This window comes from Lutjanus erythropterus, chromosome 13, assembly GCF_056507025.1.
Source record: "Lutjanus erythropterus isolate fLutEry1 chromosome 13, fLutEry1.hap2, whole genome shotgun sequence".
Lineage (NCBI taxonomy): Eukaryota > Metazoa > Chordata > Actinopteri > Lutjaniformes > Lutjanidae > Lutjanus > Lutjanus erythropterus.
In genome coordinates this window covers 37344562-37366637 of record NC_139329.1, presented here as the reverse complement: position 1 = coordinate 37366637, position 22076 = coordinate 37344562, and the positions used below count along the sequence as shown (strand labels likewise).

General features: G+C 41.0%; 4 protein-coding genes across 5 annotated transcripts; all 4 read right to left on the bottom strand.

Moving 5' to 3' along the window:
- Window positions 1–224: 224 nt before the first annotated feature.
- Window positions 225–4869, bottom strand: LOC146317067 (transmembrane emp24 domain-containing protein 6-like). Its single transcript, XM_084733699.1, has 4 exons — window positions 4666–4869; window positions 1757–1883; window positions 1513–1667; window positions 225–935 (listed from the first exon to the last, which is right to left on the bottom strand). Exons 1-4 carry the CDS (start codon window positions 4867–4869, stop codon window positions 714–716), a joined length of 708 nt encoding a protein of 235 aa, XP_084589825.1. The 3' UTR covers window positions 225–713.
- Window positions 4870–6140: 1271 nt separating this feature from the next.
- On the bottom strand, window positions 6141–9314 carry LOC146317066 (uncharacterized). Its single transcript, XM_084733698.1, has 2 exons — window positions 9076–9314; window positions 6141–7145 (listed from the first exon to the last, which is right to left on the bottom strand). The coding sequence occupies exon 2, from the start codon at window positions 7136–7138 to the stop codon at window positions 6401–6403; it is 738 nt and encodes a 245-aa protein (XP_084589824.1). The 5' UTR covers window positions 7139–7145; window positions 9076–9314; the 3' UTR covers window positions 6141–6400.
- A 1329-nt stretch (window positions 9315–10643) lies between these two features.
- On the bottom strand, window positions 10644–13726 carry tmed6 (transmembrane p24 trafficking protein 6). The gene is made up of 4 exons (XM_084733745.1): window positions 13319–13726; window positions 12944–13070; window positions 11925–12100; window positions 10644–11729 (listed from the first exon to the last, which is right to left on the bottom strand). The coding sequence occupies exons 1-4, from the start codon at window positions 13532–13534 to the stop codon at window positions 11496–11498; spliced, it is 753 nt and encodes a 250-aa protein (XP_084589871.1). The 5' UTR covers window positions 13535–13726; the 3' UTR covers window positions 10644–11495.
- Window positions 13727–16356: 2630 nt separating this feature from the next.
- Window positions 16357–21660, bottom strand: LOC146317064 (palmitoyltransferase ZDHHC7-like). 2 transcript variants are annotated; one of them, XM_084733696.1, is made up of 8 exons: window positions 21521–21660; window positions 20655–20746; window positions 19538–19843; window positions 19318–19442; window positions 18607–18703; window positions 17575–17656; window positions 17270–17400; window positions 16357–17029 (listed from the first exon to the last, which is right to left on the bottom strand). In XM_084733696.1, exons 3-8 carry the CDS (start codon window positions 19835–19837, stop codon window positions 16850–16852), a joined length of 915 nt encoding a protein of 304 aa, XP_084589822.1. In that variant the 5' UTR covers window positions 19838–19843; window positions 20655–20746; window positions 21521–21660; the 3' UTR covers window positions 16357–16849. The 2 variants fall into 2 exon arrangements, with proteins under 2 accessions (XP_084589822.1, XP_084589823.1); XM_084733697.1 differs by having other exon boundaries at window positions 19538–19838.
- Between the last annotated feature and the right edge of the window lie 416 nt (window positions 21661–22076).

Here is a 22076-nt window from a genome sequence, read left to right as displayed (position 1 = left end):
TATAGTATTGCATATACAAAGCAACTAAGTACAAATACTTTAGTACTCTACTTTACCTGATGATTAATTTTTCAGACAACTTTTTAATTTTACTCCCAACATTTTAACACAATATCTGTACTTTCTTCTGTTTACATTTTCAAACCAGACTACAACCAAAGGAATTCTCATTGCCAGAGGGGGAATGGAAAAGAAACAGAAAAGAAAAGAAAAGAAAAGAAAAGAAAAGAAACAGAAAAGAAAAGAAAAGAAAAGAAAAGAACACTGGTGGGTGTTGATCTTGATATTTATCTTCATTTTTTCAGCTTAAATCAGTAGCTGCATTTCTCAAGATGCCATCTGTGCATGTTGGCAGGGCTCTGCTGATCTCTGATAAATGTTCTAAGTAATAAAATTAAACAACCTTTAGTTTTTTCATGATAACAGGTTGATTATCTCGTTATCGCATGATAGTAAAGCTTGTTTTCCTCAGATAAAGCACGGACATTCTCAGCCTCCATAATAATCACCTCTCAGTAATTAATAATTCGGTGACCCCCTTTATATTAGGAGAACATTACCTGTTGGTTTGCAGACACAAAGAGAACACAGAGGAACCAAATCTCTCTTTATAAATGAAGTGTGGTGTACTTATCATATTTATCTTCTCCAAAAATGCATCAATAAAAATCTGATATTAAAGCAGCGATCTGGATGTTTGGACGATCCGCCCTTTAGCATCGCGGCCTGCTGGAGTCTCTGCGGAACAGTCTTTTGAGGACGTGGAGCTGCAGGCATCCAGACAGGAGGATGACGAAGCTCTGGGTCGCCGACCACCAGGTGACGTAGTTGAGGTTGGACAGGAGGAGGTAGTGGTCCTTCCCTGTCCTCATGCGGGCGAAGTTGTAATGACGCCAAATGTGGAAGATCTGATTCTGGAGCTTCTGCACGCTCTCCTAAACCAGACATGATGCGTTGTAGAGTCACATGTCATTTGTATGTACCTTCATGTTATAGCATGCAATAGACTTTAAATGAAAGGTGTAATATACTGTATATCATCACGCAAACATTCTCCACTGCAGCAGGTTTAAATTAAAAGCATTTAACATAAAAACTAAAATATGAGTTGGCTTCTGTCATGAGGTAGTCAGAGGAAATTAGGGCTGGGTATCGATTGAAATAACCCTGTACCAAGTAGCATTGCAACGTCTCCAGTCAAACAATACCTGCGTTCAATCTTTTGGGCACCCAGATCAAGAAAAGAAAGAGACTATTTATATGGTTTTGCTTGCAGCTAATCACCACAAGTGTTCTTTGAGAATTTCTAAAAAGAGTTCTCAAATGAAGAACACCGTTGCCATCAGTGTCACAGTGAGCAACAGTGACCAACCAGCAACCAGCTGGTTTGTTTTGCAGGCCTTTGCATTTAGTGACCTGCAGTTTGCTCTTATCACCAAGAATTAAATCAACCAGGACTGAAATCTTTGAGTTTGTCCCTTTAAACATATAATGCAGAGCTGAGACAAATACCTCAATACCAGCCACAGTGCTGTTGAGGACTTTCTCCTCCTCCTCTGTCTCTTTGCTCGACTCTTCAAGGCCTTCATAGATGACGCCAAAGTTCAAAAAGACCCTGATGCCTCCGAACTGGTTGTTGTGGTTCCCAAGACATATCCGGTAAAAACCTGTTTGGAGAAAACGTCAGTTACCACAGAGACAAAATATAATTCATGAATGCATACTGGAATCTGGAAAATGTTTCTGAGACGCCTACCTGTCACTTCAGTCTGGAAGTTCATTTGACCGAGGCCGTCGTTCTTTGACGCCATGAGAGCACCCTGCGGCGAGTTAATCGTCACAAAGAGCCGATGACTGTTGGCCATCCCGGTTACCCACTGTACCTGTGGTCACATACATATATTAAACAAGTCAGTCCAAAAAGAAAAAACAGGACTAAATTAATGCACAAACAAACAAGTTGTTTATTTTGACTCTTTGATACACTGCTGCCCCAAAAACTCACTAGAACAGTGAGCATCATGGATGTTCATGGACGTGTAACTAAACACAAAAACATCTACATTCAATTAAGACCAATAAAAGCAGAAAAATGAATTAGGACATTGAAATTTAAAGATTATCAGTAAATCATGACACACGTTACACACCTTGTTTTACATATTTGAAATAACAAACAGATAAGATCAGTTTGGGCTGAATGATGATGTTAAGTTATGGAGGCGTGAATCATTACGGCCACGTCACGGAGGAATCTTCAGATTGACAGAGGAATGTCCTGGTAGCACATGATATAAATACTATAATATACTGTAAAAGCATTTCAAGCTATGGGATATCAGGAAACCATTTTGTTACCACCTGTAAGGAGTCGGAGCTCGTCCTTATACTTCAGATTGGTTTGTTTGTTGACTTGTTGTGCATTCGATGTTTCTGTGTTGTCAGTTCATTTCCTCTGACGTCTTGGAAAATAGTTTATTTAAATTTTGTTCTGGTGCATTGTTTTTTCTTTTTCAAAAAGTTGAAAAAGTTTGAACTACAAATGTTAACAATTAACCATTAATTGAAATGTATCACAACAGCTCCACAACAGGACGTGCTGCACCTTCGCAGTTCAGAAAAACTACAGACGCAACAAAGGAAGTAGCGGTCACTGGGAAATGATGAAGCAAGATGAAGAGGGTAAAATGGAGGCCAATGTGGGACACTGAAAAAAAAAGACAATATTCAACACCGTCTTCAAATGCAGCCCCAGAACAATGTTGAAACGTGATATTTGCGATGCAAGCTGAAAGTGAAAATACCAAACTGATGACGGGGAAAAGAACATGATGCCACAGAGCGTGGTGGACGGTGAAGGATTTGGTGACAATTAATGATTTCCAGAACTAGTATGCCACTAGAATTTAGAACAAGATGTGTGCTTTGTATCTTTATATATTATTAAATTAAATTATCTTATATCTTGATAAAAATAAATGGCATAAATTAACATCTGATAATTAAACTATCAGTTCAGAAAAATCCAAAAAATGCTTTCAGTGTTTTGGACCAAGATGACCTCTTGTGGTCAGACCAGGGTTCAGCTGTTCGGTCTGAACCGTGGGAGGTTTTACATCTGTAATGTAAAAGTGTGTGTGAAAGGGGCTTTAAGATGCACTGCACAAGAACCAAATGTGGATTAATCCACCACTAAAGAAAGTCCTCAACAAATGCACTAATCCTTTCTTTAGTTTTTGGAAATCACTGAGCCTTTGTGAAAAATAAAACTATATCTTGTGACGTGTTTTTAAAGATTTATGATCCAGTGGAGCTCAGAGCTCAGAGCCACAGACAGAGCAGTGAAGTCAGAAAGTCCTGAGAGACGGACTAACACGCTGATGTTTTTTGTTGTTTAGTGGGATTTGCTGACAATAATAAAAATATAAAACAATACCAGACATATCCTTTATGTCAGTCAGAATTTAACCCAGAAACCTTTAACCTTTAAAAGTTCACACAGCAGCACCTTCTGCAAAAGCAGCACTAAAGTTCTTGCTATAAAGGCTCCTGTCAGCATGGCTGCTGTACAGTATGTACATCTGAGAGAAAAACCATGTTAATGACTTCTCTTCTAGCACCACCCTCAGGTCATTCTTCACATTCTTAGCTCCACCGTCAGTGAGACTGAAGACCTGCACAGCTGTTAGTATGTTGTTTGACAGGTCCAACTCTTTATGAGTGTCAGGTGTAATTAAAGTTTCAACCTTTACTGGCTGCTGGCAGACTTTCAGAGTTTCACTTTCACTACATGTTATTTCTAAAGGTCACAATCTTCAGATTTGGCTTCAATAATCCATGAAAACATGACGTGTGACGGCATGAAATTCTCAGCCAGGAAACTTAGCATGAATTAGAGCTTTCCTCTCTTAATCTTTTATCTCTTTAGTACTATATCATGTTGGGTTGCAGTTCTCTCTTATTTTGAAAGTCTAAATAGTAGCAGGGTTGAAAGCAGCACTGAGTGCTGGCGTGGCACAACGGCTATACAACATTTTAATGCAGCTGCACAGGAGTTCATGTGAGACCTCAAAAAATTTTTAAACAAGAATTCACAGACTTTATTTCCTGCATTCTGGTGGATTTAAAGAATGGAAATATACAAAATAATATGTGTACTGCAATTTTACTTTGAATTGCTTTAATAATTTTTAATAATACAGAAAAAAAAACTAATATTCATCTATGTTCTTTCATGCATTTGTTTTTTTGCACTGCCCCTAAAAGAAAACTGATGCAGCAGATTTTATAAAATGGATGTCCCTTTCTGTCAAAACCTTCCTTGAGAAATGGGAATTCCTCTTCAGGAATTCTGTTTTGATGTAGCTGTGTTGTTGTCTGGGTAGAAACAGTAGAGGGCTCACTGCCCAGCATATACTGGAAGCACAAGTCTGTATTTCTGCACAGTATGGGAAAACATTTGCACACTGTAATGCAGTGGTAAAACCAACAATGACCAACGTTTGGAAATCACACTGGATCACCTTGAATGTCAGTGTGATAAGCCTGAGGACAAACTGCACAAACAGACCTGCTGTGACTCCATTTACATCACATTATAAACATATTAATCTTCACAGACAAGATGAAACCCAAACCTGCAGGTTTTACAGTGGAAATTCTCACCATGTACATCAGGAAGAAGCTTCTGCTCTGGTGGGCAAAGTGCCAGAAACACTCCATCCCTGCAGCAGGAATCTCGACGGCAAAGTCATATTTGTCTGATCCCCTGAACAAACCTGCGTCGGCCTCAGCGAAGGTCGGTTCAGACTTTCTGGTCCAGACACACTGAGAGCTCAGCAGCACGATGAGCAGAGCGTTCAGCAGCATGGCTGCAGATCAGTGTGCAGGAGGACGTGAAGGAGGCCGCTGCTTTCTTCTGTTGATTCTTAGATATCGACTGGAAAAGAATGATTAACCACAACTACAAACTCAGTCTGAAAGCTTGATAACATATCAGGGTGTTTCTGCAACTACAGGCACTTTTTACAAGACAAAATAAAAAAAAATCTACCTCTATGAATTTTAATTTTAACCTCAGAGTCTATGATAGTTGCATTACTGGTTACATTACTTACTTTTGTACCTTGTTGGCAGCCCTGTTGAGCCCCAGAGTTGAACTGCTGAATAAAAAGTGCTGCTTCTGCAGAAGAAGGCCCCTTGATCAGCATCTTATTCTACAGTACATAATAGATTGTGAATAAAAATGCATCAGTGTGTTACAGTGTACAGTGGCTCCCGATCCAGGACCATCAGATAAATCTGAGCAGTCGTGAGATGATTAAAGGAGGACGAAAGAAGAAAAACAAAGTTCTGATACAAAAACTGTACAATGTTCAGAAAGTTTTCCAGATTATTTTATTTAAATGAAACTGTGAGTGTAAATACCTGATGAGTGGAACTTCTAACCAATTTTAAGTTGTATTTCTATCAAAAACAACACAAATTTTAACCTAGTTTTGAGTAAACTGTCAAAAGAAAATGCAAATTAATGCTGGTTCCATTCACCACTGTTGATTCCTGGAGGTAAAGTAAACGTGATACAGATAGACCTGATGAGGGTTTTGCATCTGGAGAAAATTAGATACACAAGGAGGAGTTTGTAATAAAGAGGAAGATTTTTTGAATATTCCATCAACTTTCTCTACTGCATTACTTCAAAATGCACAGAAAATAAGGGAAGGGTCCCTGAAAGCTGGAAGTGCTGTAGACTATTCATTTAGAACAAATTATTTAATAATTTGGTAATTGATTATCATTATACAACACAGGGTTTCACAATGTATACAAAGTTTTAATTCCTTCATCCGTCCAACATATATAACACATGTACAGATAATTAAAATCAGAATATTATTAAATAAAATATATAATAAAATGAACAAAAACAATATATACAGTTATTTGTATAAACATTGTAAATGTACATGTAGACACAACAAGATGGTGATGATAATATGGTTACTATTTTCATGATAAAAGATAAAACCCCTCGAGTAGAACAGCCTGATCTGAAATGACGGACGAGGAGCAGGTCTCTGTAAGGTGTGGGACAGTAGTCTCTGATTTCCTGTTGCTCGTCCAGCCTTAAGTCCATGCATTTTATGTACAATTTTAACTTTAAAAGTACTAACTAAAGCTGTAAAATACCTGTGTTGGGCGTCAGTCGCTGGCTTCACGCCGCCGGCTTCCACTGAAAATGACTTATAGGCTGATGCTTTGTCGCCGGCGGGCTGAACATCCCGTTAGTGTAACTGCACTGACTACTTCATTTATCATTATTTAAGTTTTTCCGAAAAAAAATGGTGCATTCTTGAGCTAATGTAAAAAAACGCAGGGGGCAGCACTGTGTGTGAAAAAATCATTTGGGAAAGAGGTTGGCCAAGGTGGAGGGGATATCAGTGGGGGACAACATAGCTGACTTGCTGGTGACAATGCGGGTGGTGGTGATACTGAAGGGGGCCATGGCTCCGGGCAGAGGCATGAAGGTGGGGAAAGGCGTGGAGCTGTACATTTGCATGGAGGGCATGACGCAGGGGACAGGTGCAAGAGCTGCTGGGTTGCACATTTGCATGGGCGACATGTTTCTGGGGAACGGCGTCGTGGACGGCGGGCTGTATATTTGCATGGGTGACATGATGCTGGGGACAGGTGATGAGGACCTAGATGCAGGTTGTTTTTGTCCTCTGACAGTGTTGTACATCTTGTGTATGACTTTGCCCTGGTGGATCAGCAGAGCTCCAGACAGGATGTGGAGGTGGTCCGAGAGCTTCTTGTCCATTTCGTGGAACTTGTCTTTAATGCTGCTGGACCTCATGAACCCAGCAAAAGGTTTAGTTTTGGAGAACTTCGTGATCAGAGTCTTTGCAGACTCCAGAGTGGTGTAGAGTTCTTTCAGGGCCTTGTACACAGAAGAGGAGATCTGGTACGGTTTGATCGTGAGAATCAGATCCTCCAACACTCTGACTCTCTCTGCAATTTGTTGGCAGCGCTCCTTGTTGGCCTTCACCTCCTGAGACATACTGTAGATTGTCTTGCACATGGACAAGACCATATCTACTATGCTCAGGCCTAAACCTGCGTAATCTAGTTCACTCATGATGTTCCTGTAGAGAAGGACAGACAGTTAGCTTAGAACGAAATGGAATGGTGCCACAGTGAAGTGAAAATTAACCAGGCTCAATTAAACAGGTGCAGAAATTCAACTGATTTGAGCTGAAGTGAATTTGTGAATTAAACATTAAGTCTGGTGAACTGAAACAAAGGTGTGCAGCAGCCTCTTCACACCTGGAGTTAACAGGCATCTTAGGTGATCCAATCACAAGTGGACAGCTGTCCAGCTGCTGAACACACTACAAACCACTATATCCCCAAACTACATTTAGAAATCTAATTGTAAGAGTTGTTTATTAACTTTGTGAAACTCTGTTTACAACAAATTCTTTATTTGAAATTTCTTGTCAAGTCAACAAATGTTACACATTAATTTATTTATTTCTTGGTGTAAAAAACTTGCGTCCCTCTCTGAAAGACAAGAATGAATGAAAAGTCAATGATGTGCCTTACTGAAACAAAGCTAAAACTATATTTATCATGTACATGTTATGATTCTCGGTGGAGGACCCAAACGCAGACAACAGGAGAACCAGCTCAAAAAGGTTTAATGAAGTAAAACAACGAAACAAAGGCTTACAAGGATAATAAGGGGGGTAAAAATCCAAGGTCCAACAAAACAGAATCCAAAAAGGCAAACTCACAAAACAGGTCAGGGGCAAAATAACACAGATGAAACACAGGACGGAGACACAGGAGGGAGACACAGGGGATGCAGGCAGACTGACATGGGAAACATCACAAACTGACAAAGACACAGAGGAACACAGGGACTAAATAGAGAGAACTAATGAGACACAGGTGGGCAAACAGGTGAAAGACATGACAATCAAAAAGAGCGGGAAAAAGAACAAAGACAGGAAGTAAAGACTAGACACATGAGGGAGAACCAAGACTACAAAATAAAACAGGAAATCAACAAAAACCAAAACCATGACAGTACAAGGAAAAAGAAGAACTTCAGTCTGGGACAGTGGGTGTTAAATCCAGGACAGATGAAACTAGAATTCAGGATAGTTGTGGGACACCGGGGGGAAAAAGGGTAATTTTGAGTCCTGGGTGGATGTAGGTAGAAAAAAAGATACGTTGCCATTCCAGCTGCCATTTATGAAAAGTTGTGGCTGGTTTAGAAATTTTACAAGAGCAAAACTCTGATGTCTGAGTGCAGTTGAATGCAGCAGGATATGAGGATCCCAGTGGACTGTTCAGGCCTTTTCAGACACCACGTACGTTTTTAAGGGCAAACCAGTGGAAATAATGTGTTTCAGAGCGCAGTGGTGCTGTTGTCATTTGTCTGAAAGCTTCTTTTGATTTCACCCAACTTCAAAAATAGGAGCATTAAAGAATTAAAGCTTGCATCGTCATAATTACTGATCGCTTTGAATCAAATTTCAGAAATCTGTTGGGAGAAGCTGCAGAGAAGGATTAAAGATGGCCCCAGCTCATTTTCAGTTGTTTTATTCTACTTTAGTTCTTTAAAATACAAAACCATTAAGATATATGAAGAGATAATGAATATATGCAAAACCTTTTTATTTGTCTTGAAACAGAAAACATAATCCCAGGCTAAGCAAACGTCTCTCTCCACTACAGGTGTGTGGTGCCATATTCCTGTATTTCCTTTTTTCCTCTCATTATTTTGCTGTTCTCATGATACTTTACCAACCCAGAACGTTGATATTTGACGTCCTGGGAATGAGATTCAACAGTAAACTCTCTTTCTGGTCTAACTTTAGCAAATATTGCTCCCTCTGCGATTTGAAAATTGCAGTAGGCCACATACTGTCCCCAATAAATACTCAAAGATACTAAAAGAAATAATATATTTTTTTAAAAAAAACATAGAAATTAAATTAAAGATAAATTAAAAAATTTAAAGGTTGTTTGGTTAGAAATGATCAAAAACTTTCGGAGGTTCTTTACCTGTTGATGAGCAGCTGATCTGAACCCAAATGTGCCAATGAGAGAAGATGAAAGTCTCTTTGACTTTTAGCTCCGCTGTAACTTCCTGATTCCTCTCAGGCGTTTCCCTGAAACATTCTTTGTACCAGCGATGCTCTGACAGATCAGTGGCACAGACACAACAACAAAAACATCTATCAGATTTAAACCTGCTCATCCTGTTCAAAGTCTCACAGCTGAGTGTCGCCGACCGAGTCGATGCCTGGAAGCTCCAACGGGGGGAATGACACTGCGAGGAGAGAAGGTCATCTACTGAGGAGAAACACACAAACAAACACAGCTGCTACATTCATCTGCTTCACTTTCTCTGTGTTGTCCAACAGGCCCCGCTCAGTGGTTCAGAACCAGGCGTCAGTGTGTTTTAACCAGCACACAGTATCTTCTAAAGTGAGGCTGTTGTTGTAAATGACTGAGAGAAACGGCAGTTTTAGAGCGTTTAGATCAAATGTGGTTTATGGTGAACCGCAGACTGAAAAACAGAAGCATCAGTCTTTCCAGCAAATGTCCCAAATGACATATGTTTAAGGATGAAGAACGTCCCGTTGTACTTGGAAAAAAAAAAAAAAATGGAACACAAAGCTCCTCACCCCGTCTCTGAGGCTGAGACCCGACATGCTATGGAGGAAACTCATTTTGGCCGCTTGTAGCCGCTATTTCATTCCTTTGATCGCTGACTGCAGGTGAGGGTCAGAACATAGATCGACTGGTAAATCGTAAGCTTTGCCTTCCGGCTCAGCTCCCTCTTCACCGCAATGATCCAGTACAACGCCTGTTATTAAACGTAGAAATTCTGCAATTCTGCACACGTTGGGCTGAGAAAAATGTCTGAAGATTTGGAAATAAAAGAAAGAAAAAGCAAATAAGCCACAAAGTTCCTGTCTGGATGAGGTCAAGGTGCATCAACAGGTCAACAAAACCTTGGTGTTTGTCAGGAAAGACTGCTGTTTGTTTCCCGTTGCTACGTCCGTTCTGTCTATCTGGTCTGTCTGGTCTTTAAACTGAAAGTAAGATCCAAATCTTTATGATCCTTATGATCAGGAAATCACCGTCTAAAACGTTCCTGGAAGGACAGGAGGGGCGGAGTTTACTCACACAGTCTCACACAGAACTGCCCACATTCCACAGAGGTCAGCCAGGTGAGGTTGGTCATTAAAACAGCCGTGAGAATAAAATTGCACAAACTGCACGCAACAAAAGTTTGATGATGTTTTGATTCCACTTGGATGTTCATCAGGTAAGAATCAGACACCAGAGGCCATCGACTTGATCTGAACTGTGACGAGCTTCAGAAAATCTCTCCAAACAGTGAAAACAGCTGCACGGACTTAAGAGGAAGAGGAAACTTTTATTGACTTCTTGGGTGAAATGTCCCCATTTTACCATTTTGTACTTTAGAAGAGTCGTTCCCAAACTTTTTTCCTTGTTTTGTCTGGTGGAGCCATTCGTTGGCTAATGAAACTTTAAATAAGAAAAAAGAGAGAAAAAACAAGAACAAAAATGAAAATGAGAAATTCATTAATTATTAATAAGCCAAGTCTAACAGACAAGTGACACATTTTGAAACATGAAACTTTGTTCTCTCAGACCCTGACCTCAGAGCAGAAAAAGTCTTGGGGACTCCTTGTGATTTCTGGCGACCCCCTAAGGTGGGCCTGGACCCCAGGTTGGGAACCACTGCTTTAGAACATTAGAAAGTGACTGACATGAAGAATATTTTGACGTTTAAAAAGAGCAAGTTGGCGCTTAAGAGATAGTTAACACTTTATCTGAAGAGACATGACACCATGAACAATTACGTCATTTTTGCAAAGTTTATACAAAGGTGACATTGTTTTGGATGTCATAACAACTTGACATAAACGTGTCATAAACTTGCTGTAGCAGACCTGATTATCAAACTTACTTATGTGTTAACATTACATTAGTCTGTCATATGTGGTTAGTTTTGACTCTGGTCATAAGACTGTTATAACCGTGTCATTGTGTCATATTTTCCTGGGAGCTCCATTTTAAGGGAACTTCCTCAGCAGAGTGCTGATTCTGCATTTTTAAGCATTTCCTGTAAAAACAGGAACAGGTCAGGGCGGGAACTGTTGTGAAATTTATAGTAGCTTTATGTCTCATTCAAACCCCTTCAAATCAGGTGTTACCCAAAATGCATACTGGATAAAGAAATTACATTTTTTTGAAAGAAGAAAATTAAAAACAGGAGGTGTTTTTGTATCGTGATACTGTGTAAAGAAATGCAGTACAAGTACACAAACACAATCCCAGAAAAAAAGTACAGTTAAAGTATAATTTGTGGCGACTCTTCTGTCACACATGCGAACAGATTTAGGTGTTTTTCACACCGATCTGTTAACATCCGGCCTGTGAGTCCGTCAGCAGCGCGGCTTCTCGCCCTCCGTGCAGGTCTTGGTGACGAAGAGTCTTTTGAGGAAGAGGAGCTGCAGGTAGCCGGAGGTGATGATGAGGAGGCTGAGCGCCGTCGACCACCAGGTGATGTACTGCGAGTTGGACAGCAGCAGGAAGTAGTCGGCGCTCTTCCTCATGCGGCCGAAGCTGTAGTAGCGAAACATGTGGAAGACGTGGTTCTCCACCCTGTGACTCGCCTCCTGCAAAACACAGACACAAAAAATAAAAGATTTAATGTTCTGTCTTATTTTTACTGTCTTTTAGTGTCTTTTGCTTGTGTCTTAGTTTGACCTCAGTTTTACTTTGATGTTTTGCTTCTGTTTGGCCTGATTGTGTTGTGTTTGTCGTTACTCCTGCTCTACCAATAAAAAGGGAGAGTTTGTGTGTGTCTGTACCTCGATGACGCTCAGTGTGTTGTTCAGATCTTTGCTGATTTCCTCTTTCTTCTTCTTCTCTTCCTCTTTGCTCTGTGTGGGGTCTTCAGAGCCTTCGTAGTAAACGCCGAAGCTGAGGAAGACCTGCATGGTGCCGAAGTGGTTGTGGAAGTTGCTGAAACACATCTGATAGAAACCTGGACGGACACACAACAAGTGAGAAACACTAAACACCTGACATGCTGAGTTGATGAAAGACATCATTTTTAGTTGGAGCCACGTTCACGTGTGTGTGCACACTGTCTGAACTGGTGTGTGTGTTGTGACGGTGTGCAAATGGCATGTCAAGACTTTAGGAGACTTAGATGACAAGATTACGATTACGAGACAAGCAGTATGGAGGCTTTTAGTTTTTTTTTTCAGTTGTTTTTTTCCATTTGAAACTCCAGCAGTGTTTTGTGGACTAAAAAAACTAAACCCAGCATTCAATCGGCACAAAGGTGAGCAGATAATGACTGAATTTTCATTTTTGGGTGAACTATCCCTTTAAGTAACATTTTCACTGCAGGACTTTTGCTCGCAGTAGTGTTTTCACATTATGGTATTAGTACTTTTACTGAAGTAAAATATCTGAATAGTTTCTCCACCGGTGCACACTATGATCTACCATCTCACTCATCTCATTATTACAGGGTGAATTAAAACAGCACAAACTTTTTGTTGTTAAGTTTCTGCAGCTACAGCAGAGCAAAATATTAAAAAATGTCAAACATATTTGATGCCTGGAAGTGTGTTTTTTGAGCGTGGCCAATTTATTCTAGATTTATTTTACAATTTTAACTATTTCCCCTTTTTTTTTGTTTCCAGAAGCTGCTTTCAAATGAAAAATGATAAATTCCTGGATATGCGGTTCTTCATCTGTGCTTTTGTGTAGTTTTAAAGGAACAGTGCAGCTTCATTCACATGAAGTTAAAAAAATAAAAGTAGTGCAGATCCACAGACAGACAGACAGACAGACAGAAAGACAGACAGACAGTTACCGGTTTCCTCGGCCACAAAATTGATCTGACCCTTCGCGTCATCAACACTTGACACCATCAGACCGCTGGGAGCGTTGATGTTCACAGACAGGTGTCTGTCATGGCCGACTCCCGTCACCCACTGGACCTGCAGACAGACAGGAAACAGACAGACAGACAGAAACACGACACATTTGCATACTGTAGAAAAAAGAAAAAAAAGGGGACCATTTTTATTTAACAACTGTATACTAGTATGGATGTGTTACCATTTGTAAAACATGAATGAATGAATGCCAGAGGCTGTGACACATCAGGAAAACAGTGGCGTACAGGACGCTGCTGGGAAATAACAGGGTGTTGTCTCTGGCGAGGTGCCTCAGAGTTTCTTCTCACCATGAAGTTGAGGTAGAATCTCTCTCCATGGTGAGCAAAGTGCCAGAAACACTCCAGCCCTGCAGCACGAAGCACCACAGCGAAGTCGTACTGGTCGGAGCCCCAGAACAGCTCCTGGTCCGACATGTTGGGGTGGGGGTCTGTCATCGGCCCGCCGTGAGCCGGACCCCAAAACACGACGAGGACGAGAAACGAGCAGAGAACCCTGAAGAACATGTCTGAACAAACGGAGACCTCTCCTCTGAATGAAAGGTGCAGGCAGAGTCTGATCAGGAATGATTAACTGGAGCCAAAGTGTTGCCTGAGTCAGTGGGAAAACTGGGCTGCTGTCACAGATGGAGGCTCTGTGATAGAGACACACAACTGCACAAAGTCTGAACACAAACTCCCAAATAACATTACTGCAAAAATTCAGATTTATCCAGAGCAGAAATCAGAACTGAACAGACCTGGAAACTGGATTTTTCAAGGCAATTTATGATGCCAGTTAAGATCAGGATTCAGGATGAGAAATCTGCTAAAAAAAATGCTAATGCTGATCTGCAGGTAATAATCCAAAGAATCACATACATTAAAATGAAGATTGTGCTAGATGAAAAGTCAGAGGATCATCCTGAAGGAAACATGAAGGTCTGAACAAAACGTCACGGCAATCCAGCCAATAGCTGTTGAGATATTTCACTCAAAAATCCACAAATGTCAGCCTCTGGATGGCGCTAGAGAAAAAGTCAGAGGATCAACAAAGTCAGGAAGATTCATCCTCTGGAGATCATGAATATCTGCACAAGCTTCCATGACAATCCACTGAATAACTGTTCAGTCTGGACCAAAGAGGTGGAGCAACAGGACGATGTTTTCATCTCTGGAGCTACACTGCTAGCATGGCTAAAAACACAATAACAAGTCAGAACATTTAAAGCTCTGATAGTGGAACAAAAAAAACAAAAGAAGTGTTGGACGGGACACCATAATACTGATGACAGTGATTAATTTTGTCTCATGGTCAAAGGGTCACTGAAAACAAAAGGGTTTGTCCTCTGAGAGAAAACAAAAACTGTCAGAAACTGAGATTTTTAAAGAGGTAGAGAGGAACTTTATTCTAAGTGTTTGAAAAGTGGAAACACACAAACATACAAAAGGCTCTGAGATCTCTGAGATAAAACAAACACACAACCACCCCATCCTCAGATACATTCTGAAAAGTCACATTCTCTCAGATTAATTTTCCACGTTGTCTGCAAGCTTGTCATCGGGTTTAAATGCAGCTGTGAGGATTCTGAAGCGCTTTTCAAAATTAAATTTAGAGAGCTAAAACAAACACGACCCTGCTCAGAAAGAAAAAAAGTCTGCAGGACTGCACTGATTTCACTCCTCTCCACAGAAAAGCAAAAGAAAGATGTTTTAAGACAATTTAAGACAATTTTTCCAGGACCTACAGACACTGATTTCAAGAGAAATACTTTTTAAGAATCTGTGGAAAATAATTTAGTGAGTAATCAATATAGAAAACACTCTGCTCAGGAGGAAGTTTGAAATTAACCAGAGAAACACTGAAATCAGCTGTTCACCTTGTGACATTCACCTTGTTGAGATGTGGAGGGAAAAAAGACCGTCCAGTCCTGACGGTCGCTGCGGTTTGAAATTGATTGTACTGAAGTATTTCCCGTTCTCCAGAAATGTCAAACAAGAGTTTTAAGTGAGGCTTGATGCACAGCACACAAGATCAACCTCACTGCATACAATAAACAGCCAAACTGTCAGAGTCACAAAGAAATGATAGTATGAGAGCATCAGGCCTCAGGGAAGAACCATTCATGAGCAGATTTAAGAGGAACACACAAGGGATTTAAGAGAATTTGTCGCATCCAGTAATTTTCTAAACTAAAGTCACGAGTGGTTCTTTTATTTGCAGGATAACGGCCTTAACTTTACATCAACAGACAAGTGACAATAATAAAAAGCTGATCAACTTACAGAAGAGGACTCATCCTTGCTTGTTACTGTCAGTTTAAAAGGCTGCATGCATCCTGCAGAGCTCCTGCAGAGCTCCTGCAGAGCTCCTGCAGAGCTCCTGCAGAGCTCCTGCAGAGCCTCAAGTTGTTGAGATTTTTCAGTCTGGACCAAAGTGGGGGATGTGCATCGTGGCTGCCAGTTTATTGGGGGATTTAACAACAGGATTTTAGATTTTACAAGCATTTCTGAAAACTTTTGCAAGTCTTCCTGTCTGATAATGTCCAACAGCAAAACGTCACGCTTGTCGGCTCAGTTTATTTTGCTCCTACGTGACATTTCTGTGACTGAAACCTGCCTGCAAATCAAGTAGAATAAGTTTCTTAAGCGCTTACTTTGATTTTGAACCTTAAAACTTCAGATCTTCCCCTTACTTTGAACAAGAATACCTAGACGGTTGGTTCAGTACTAAATTTGGAGTTTGCAGATCGATCAAACATCCACTACACTGACCCCAACAACTGTAGCTGACAGCCACAGACTGTTAGTACATGGCGGCTGTAATGTTATCTCCATGTCAGAAGTTAGCTTTCATTCAAATAAATTAGCACCAGCTAACACCTTCACGATAATGTACTGAACAACACAATACTCACTCTTAGGTCTTTGTGCACCTCAACACTGTTTGCTGATGCTGGAGCTCTGTATAATGTCAGTCTGCACAAACACATCCAGCTGTCAAGCAGCCTCATGTCAGGCTGTGATTAGCCTGCAGCATCACGTTTGAAATCTGACTTCTGTGACTCTGCTGCTGCTGTACAGAGCAGACACTTTGAGTTTATAAATGTAGAGTTCGTTGTCGAACTACGTGTTGATAACACACTGAGTATTTTAGAAATTAGAGTCATATCTGATGAACGTGGGAGCTGATATGTGAAAAAGAAGTTTTTTTTTTAAAGCACAACAACGGTGGTGGCTGCAGAGGAAAGTGTGTAATCGGTGAATGCCTGAACACCGTGTGACACCGACTTCCACAGCAAGCCTATAAAACAGATTCACATTCTGTCCTTCAAAATCAACAGTAATCATTATAATAAATGTGTTATATTTCATTTGATTGTGATTTTACAGCTTCATGTTGATACACACACCACACACATCAGTTACAGCTGCGGGTCCCAAACGATTGAGATGATCATCAGTCTGTAGTCAGTAACTGCTCTAAGAAGATCCAGCATCCTAATGAGCAAATTAAAAAAACATTCAGAGTCTGACTGAAAGTCCTCTAAAGATTCTCCACACGTGTGGCAGCACCGGCCTCCAGTCATTCAGACTGAGTTAGGTTTGTGTTCACTACCAGTGGGGACGATGAGAGGTCCAGTGTTAGAGACGGAGACCGAGCGTCTTGCTCCGGGGCACTGCAGCAGAGTCTGAACCTGGTTTCTGCAGCTCAGAAACGTCCTTGAGGTAAACGGACCCGCTGAGGAGATGAAGGCTCTGTGGTCCGGCTGGACTCTGCAGGTTCATCGCCACCATGAAACAGCACCACTGTGGTTTGGTTTGAGTTTGAGTGACGGCTGATCAGACGGAGAACTCCGCCCCGCCCCTCCAGGTGCGTTTTTGGAGAAACGTTGTCAGTCTGAGTCCAGCGAAGGGGCTGATCCACATCAGCGACGGCTGACCTCCAAACACCAACCTCAGCCCGGCCCAGCGAGTCTGACGCTCCCACGTCGGCTTCTCGTTCTTCAGACGCTCGATCTCCTGACACACACACACAGACAGAGCCTCATTACGACACACAACAGGGCTGTTTGAATGAATATCAGGAGGCAAGGATAAATCTAATAGTAAAAAAAGGAAATGAATGCTTTTGTCACGCCTGGTGAACAATAAAGTTCAAAACTCCTGGAGTGCAGAAGTAGGTTACGGGAAGTTTTTGGATTGCCATCAACTAACGGAAAAAATATGAGTTGACTATGAACGTGAGTTTGAACTTCTCACCGTCTCGTCGTTGCAGATGGAGTGCAGCTGAGTGCTGAACATCACAGCTGTGAAGGTGAGGAAGAGGAGGGCCTCCATGCAGAGGAAGATCATCAGCATCATGGTCACCGGAGGAGAGAAATCACTGCACTCTGAGCACAGAAGAGCAACACAGTGAACTACAGTCAGGTTCTGTCACAACAGCGTCTCTACAAACACTTTCTGAGAACTTTGCTGAACATCTGAGCAGACATTTGATGACGCTTGAGGTTTGTTGTCCTACAGTAAGAGAGTGAGACAGCTGAGGATGAAAGGTAAAATCTCACCGCTCCACTGGACTCTGATGCAGGTGATGAACTGGCATCCACAGAGAGCCAGAGCGTAACTGGAGATCATAGCGATGTACATCTGAAGGCACAAGAAAATCTATCAGAGCTTTTCACTCTGTTGGTGTTTTAACATCCCAGAATCAGAGGGCAGAGAGGATTTTTAATCAACTTCAGCATGTCGTGCCAAATGGGAAACATGTACGGAAATGACTGACAAAGTTTGGAGGCTGTTAATTGCAGAAAAGGGAGACATTTTGAAATGAAACATACGTGCACAAACACAGGCACTAAAGAGGCATGAAGAAAAAGAAAAGAAGACTTTGACTGGCAGCAAATCCGGATTGCAAAGTCTTCCAAACTCAGCGTTCAGGCAGATGCTACCTTTCTCAAACTGAGGACAGGGCTCAGGGCTTCCCTCCCTTTTTCTTGTTATTTTAATTATTCCTGCCTTTCAGACCATTTAAGGGCTTTTCACTAACTGAACTAAAACAGCAGCTGGTTTTAAGAAGTTGTGATGAGCCAAAGCTGCATCTATAACCTAAGAAGTTTGCACCAAATTCTGATTATCTGAATGAAATCATCACAATAAGCAGATCCACTCACAGCAGCTGAATGAAGTCTGAGTGTTCTCCTTCAGTTCCAACTTGCTAAACTTCAATTAGTGCCATTTATCAACAGCAAATTGTCTTGCAGCTGCCTACAAAAGCTATCATGGTGCTGGGGTTGGGTGCATTTAGGGCAGCAACTATTATTAACATTTTTTCTAACTATTAATGAAAGTGCTGCACAGTCTACTCTATTCACACACAGATTCGTCACCATTGTTGCTTCCTCAATCAGCAGACGCAGACTGACTGGTTTCCAAGAGAAAAAAAGAAATTCTGAGTCATTTAATGATAAAGTGATCAAGCAAAGGTTTAATTATTAACAACGAACCCTCCAATCACTCAAATGTACTTTTTCAACAAGTTCTCTTCCTTTTTCCTTCACTTGCAAAACAAAACAAACAAAACCAGTGACTGAACTCACTGTGAAGAGGACGAAGAAGCGCTGGTTCTTCTCTCCGACACAGTTGTTGACCCACGGACAGTGGTGGTCCATCTTGCGGATGCAGCGCTTACAGATACTGCAGAAGAAGAAGAAGCAGGAGGAGGAAACACGACAGAGTTACTTCTTCACTAGTCTAACTCATTATCTCTTCACACTTGTGTGAAGTGAGAAACTACAAAAACAAAAACCTGCTGGCACCTTCGTCTCTGCTTCATAGTCCACAATTATTATTATTATGATAATGATATTATGATATACACAGAGAAAACTTGATCTTTAGCTTTGTTTACTCAAAATACAAGAAGAGAGAGACACAGTAACCATAACTGGACTATTCTCTGGCATTAAAACAACATTTTCATAAAACTTTCACAGAAAAGCATCAAATGTTCATTATTTCCCTTTGATGCATAAAAGTTTTCAACAAAAAAAGATCATCAGACAGACACAGTTGGAGTCTCACTGTTGAAGGAAGACAAATGAAAGAGAGATATTTTTCTCAGGAGTTGGTGGAGACAGAGCCCATCTGAACCGAGTGCTGACTACAGCTGCCCTCGCTCACTGCAGTTTCAAAGCAAGAATGTTTACTGCTTATTTTACTCCTGAATGTCTTGTAACAAATGAAAAACACCATATGGACATGTGAACAAGGTTAACACTGATTTTGAGTTCATGTAAAATCCGTCTGACCTGCAGTGATGAGCCCTCTCAGGTTTGATGCTGCAGCATTTTGGACATTTGTAGATGACCTCGCCTGGTTTCAGCTGCAGACTCTCCATGTACTTTTTAGTGGCGTTTCCTTTTGGAACGGCTCCCTGAGGAGAGGAGAAACGGAAAAAAGTTAAAGCTCAGCTGAAACTCCTATTTCTCCTCAACTGGTCTCGCCCTAAAACCCTCTCAGCTTCCTCACCGGGTCGGTCAGCATGGTGCGGAGGTGGGAGGCCAGTGCCAGCACAGCCAGGCTGTTGAAGACCACGCCGTTGATCACGGCGTACCAGAAGCTCCTGGAGGGCAGCAGCATGACGAAGGTGACCACGAAGTCGGCATAGAAGACCAGGAACCAGGTGATGAAGGCACACACCATGCCACAGCAGTCCTGGATGAACCAGAGTTGCTTTGCCTCGCTGCGGAAACTCTCCACCGGCTCCTCCTCCCCGTCCAGCAGGGGGCGCTGCTGCTCCACATCTCTCAGCCTGTGGCCTGAGGACATTCTGGCCTCGCGGAGGGACACGGATGACAGATTTCAGCTGTCAATAAACAATCTATTTTGCTGAGATAAGTGACCAAATGTGGGCTGAGTTATGATGCATGCTTCCAATAAAATTACCAGTTTATCCATCAGTTCATTCATTCAATACTGCTCAGCACAGTCCATCGTTATTGGTTCATTCTCACTTACAATAAAACCAAAATGTTCCACAGAAAGAAACTACAGAAGGATAAATGTTGGCTCAGTCAGAAAACAAGCACAGAAATACTAACAATATGAAACACGTGATAAAAAGTCTGCATGGAGTCAAGTATCAGAAGAAAATCAGGCACTGTATCTAAACATTGACTGATTATTACACGATAACAGGTCTGCTGATTAACCAGGCTGATTATCTGGCCTTTTGAGGTGACTGGCATCGACTGATAAATCATGAATCATATCGCAATCACAATATCTTTCAAAATAATTGTAATCTGACTTTTTTTTTTTATCACAGTGTATAGCTCTACTGTTCCAGAACATTTTCCTTAAATTAACTGCTGTGACATAATCTGTCCAATCAGACTATTACAGCCTGTTCTTATCAGTTATAATTTCATTATTGGAATAATAAATAATAAAAGAAATATCCCTTTAAATATTTATCCCAATATTTATCCTGCCTCCATACTAGATTGTTTGTTTGTTTTGATACTGGTTTTATATATTGGCCGCCCTGCTCGACCACTATGACATCCCAGTAAAGATGCATGTTAGAGAAGTCCAGACTGAACCAGTGAGGACTGAAGTTGGACTCAGGATGATGAACACTTACTTTGAAAGTTCCTCTGACTTTAAAGCCTCATTCTCTCTTTTGCTCCAGCTTCTCTGTGGAGTCACAGCTTGTTTGGATTCTGGATCACATCACTGTAGACAGCAGGAATAAAACAAAGAATGAAAAATGCTACTTCTGACCGCGAGAATACAGATGTTAAACCTGACAAGAGGCTAAACAAAACGTCTCCACCTGCTGAAAATATTCACGTTCATGAAGCTAATTAATTAAGTAATTAAGTTTTTTTTTTATTTTCAAGTGAGAACTTTTACTTGTACTTAAGTATACATTACACTACATAAGCTACTTAGTTACTTTTAAAATCATAATTACATAAAAGGCATTTTTAAAATGATTTTTGTGCTTTAACAGTGATTTTATTATTCCTCCAGTCTGTTATAAAGAAAAAACATACCTTATAACGTTGTAACTGACCAATTATGATCGAGTATTCAAAAAGGCCACGTGATATCATGCAATAAATGGTTTGACTTCAATAAAATAGGTTACAAACAGAGGCGTTATAACGTCAAAAGTACAGCAGCATGAACATATTCAACAGATACATACATGAGAGTTAGCCAACTAAGGCTAGCTAACAGCTAACAGCTAGCTTATCATATGTTCAGCTATAAATTCTTGTTCTCAGATATTCAGCAGCTGGCAGGTAAACCGATACAACAGTCGTCATTAAAGCTACAAGACGGTTCGTTTTTTGGTTGATGATTTTTCCACCAAACTGGCAGAAAACATGTGGATTAAAAATCAGCATCTTCATCAGATTTAGCATTTCACAACATCTGATTCTCAGCTCTGGGAGCGCAGCATCACGCCATGTTTTTATTATTCTAACCTGTGTGACTCACCTGTTGAAATCAAAACACACGTTGGACTCTGGCAAGATGTTTTATCATATAAATCCAACTAATAACCTGAACCAGCTCGAGACTCTCATCCACTGAGAGGAAATCACGGAAGTTCCCATTGAAATGCTCAGGGAAGCAGCTGTGCGCGGTCTTGTCCAGATGGGAACTCTAGATATGTGATATTCTCGCGAGAGTTTCACGCGGTTATTCTCAACTGTTACACTGTATACATTTTGTAATGTGACACCGCTGTAGTTAAGTTCTGTTTAAGTTTAAGGACAGAAAACACTTGGTTAAGTGTGGGGAAAGATTATTATTTGGCTCAAAATTATCATTCTCGCGAGACTTTTCGCAAGTCTGGGATTCCCTTCTAGACAGTCGTTCCCCTTACTGATTTAGATCGTTTGGTTGGTATGTTTAGGCTTGAGGAGTGATTGGTTAAGGTTGGAGTAAGAAAATCAGGGTAAGCCAATCAGAGGCAGAGTAGGGCGGGTCATGCTCAAACCACCCTGAAGAAAATGAGGTGGAGCTGCTATTTCTGTAGATCCTTCAATAA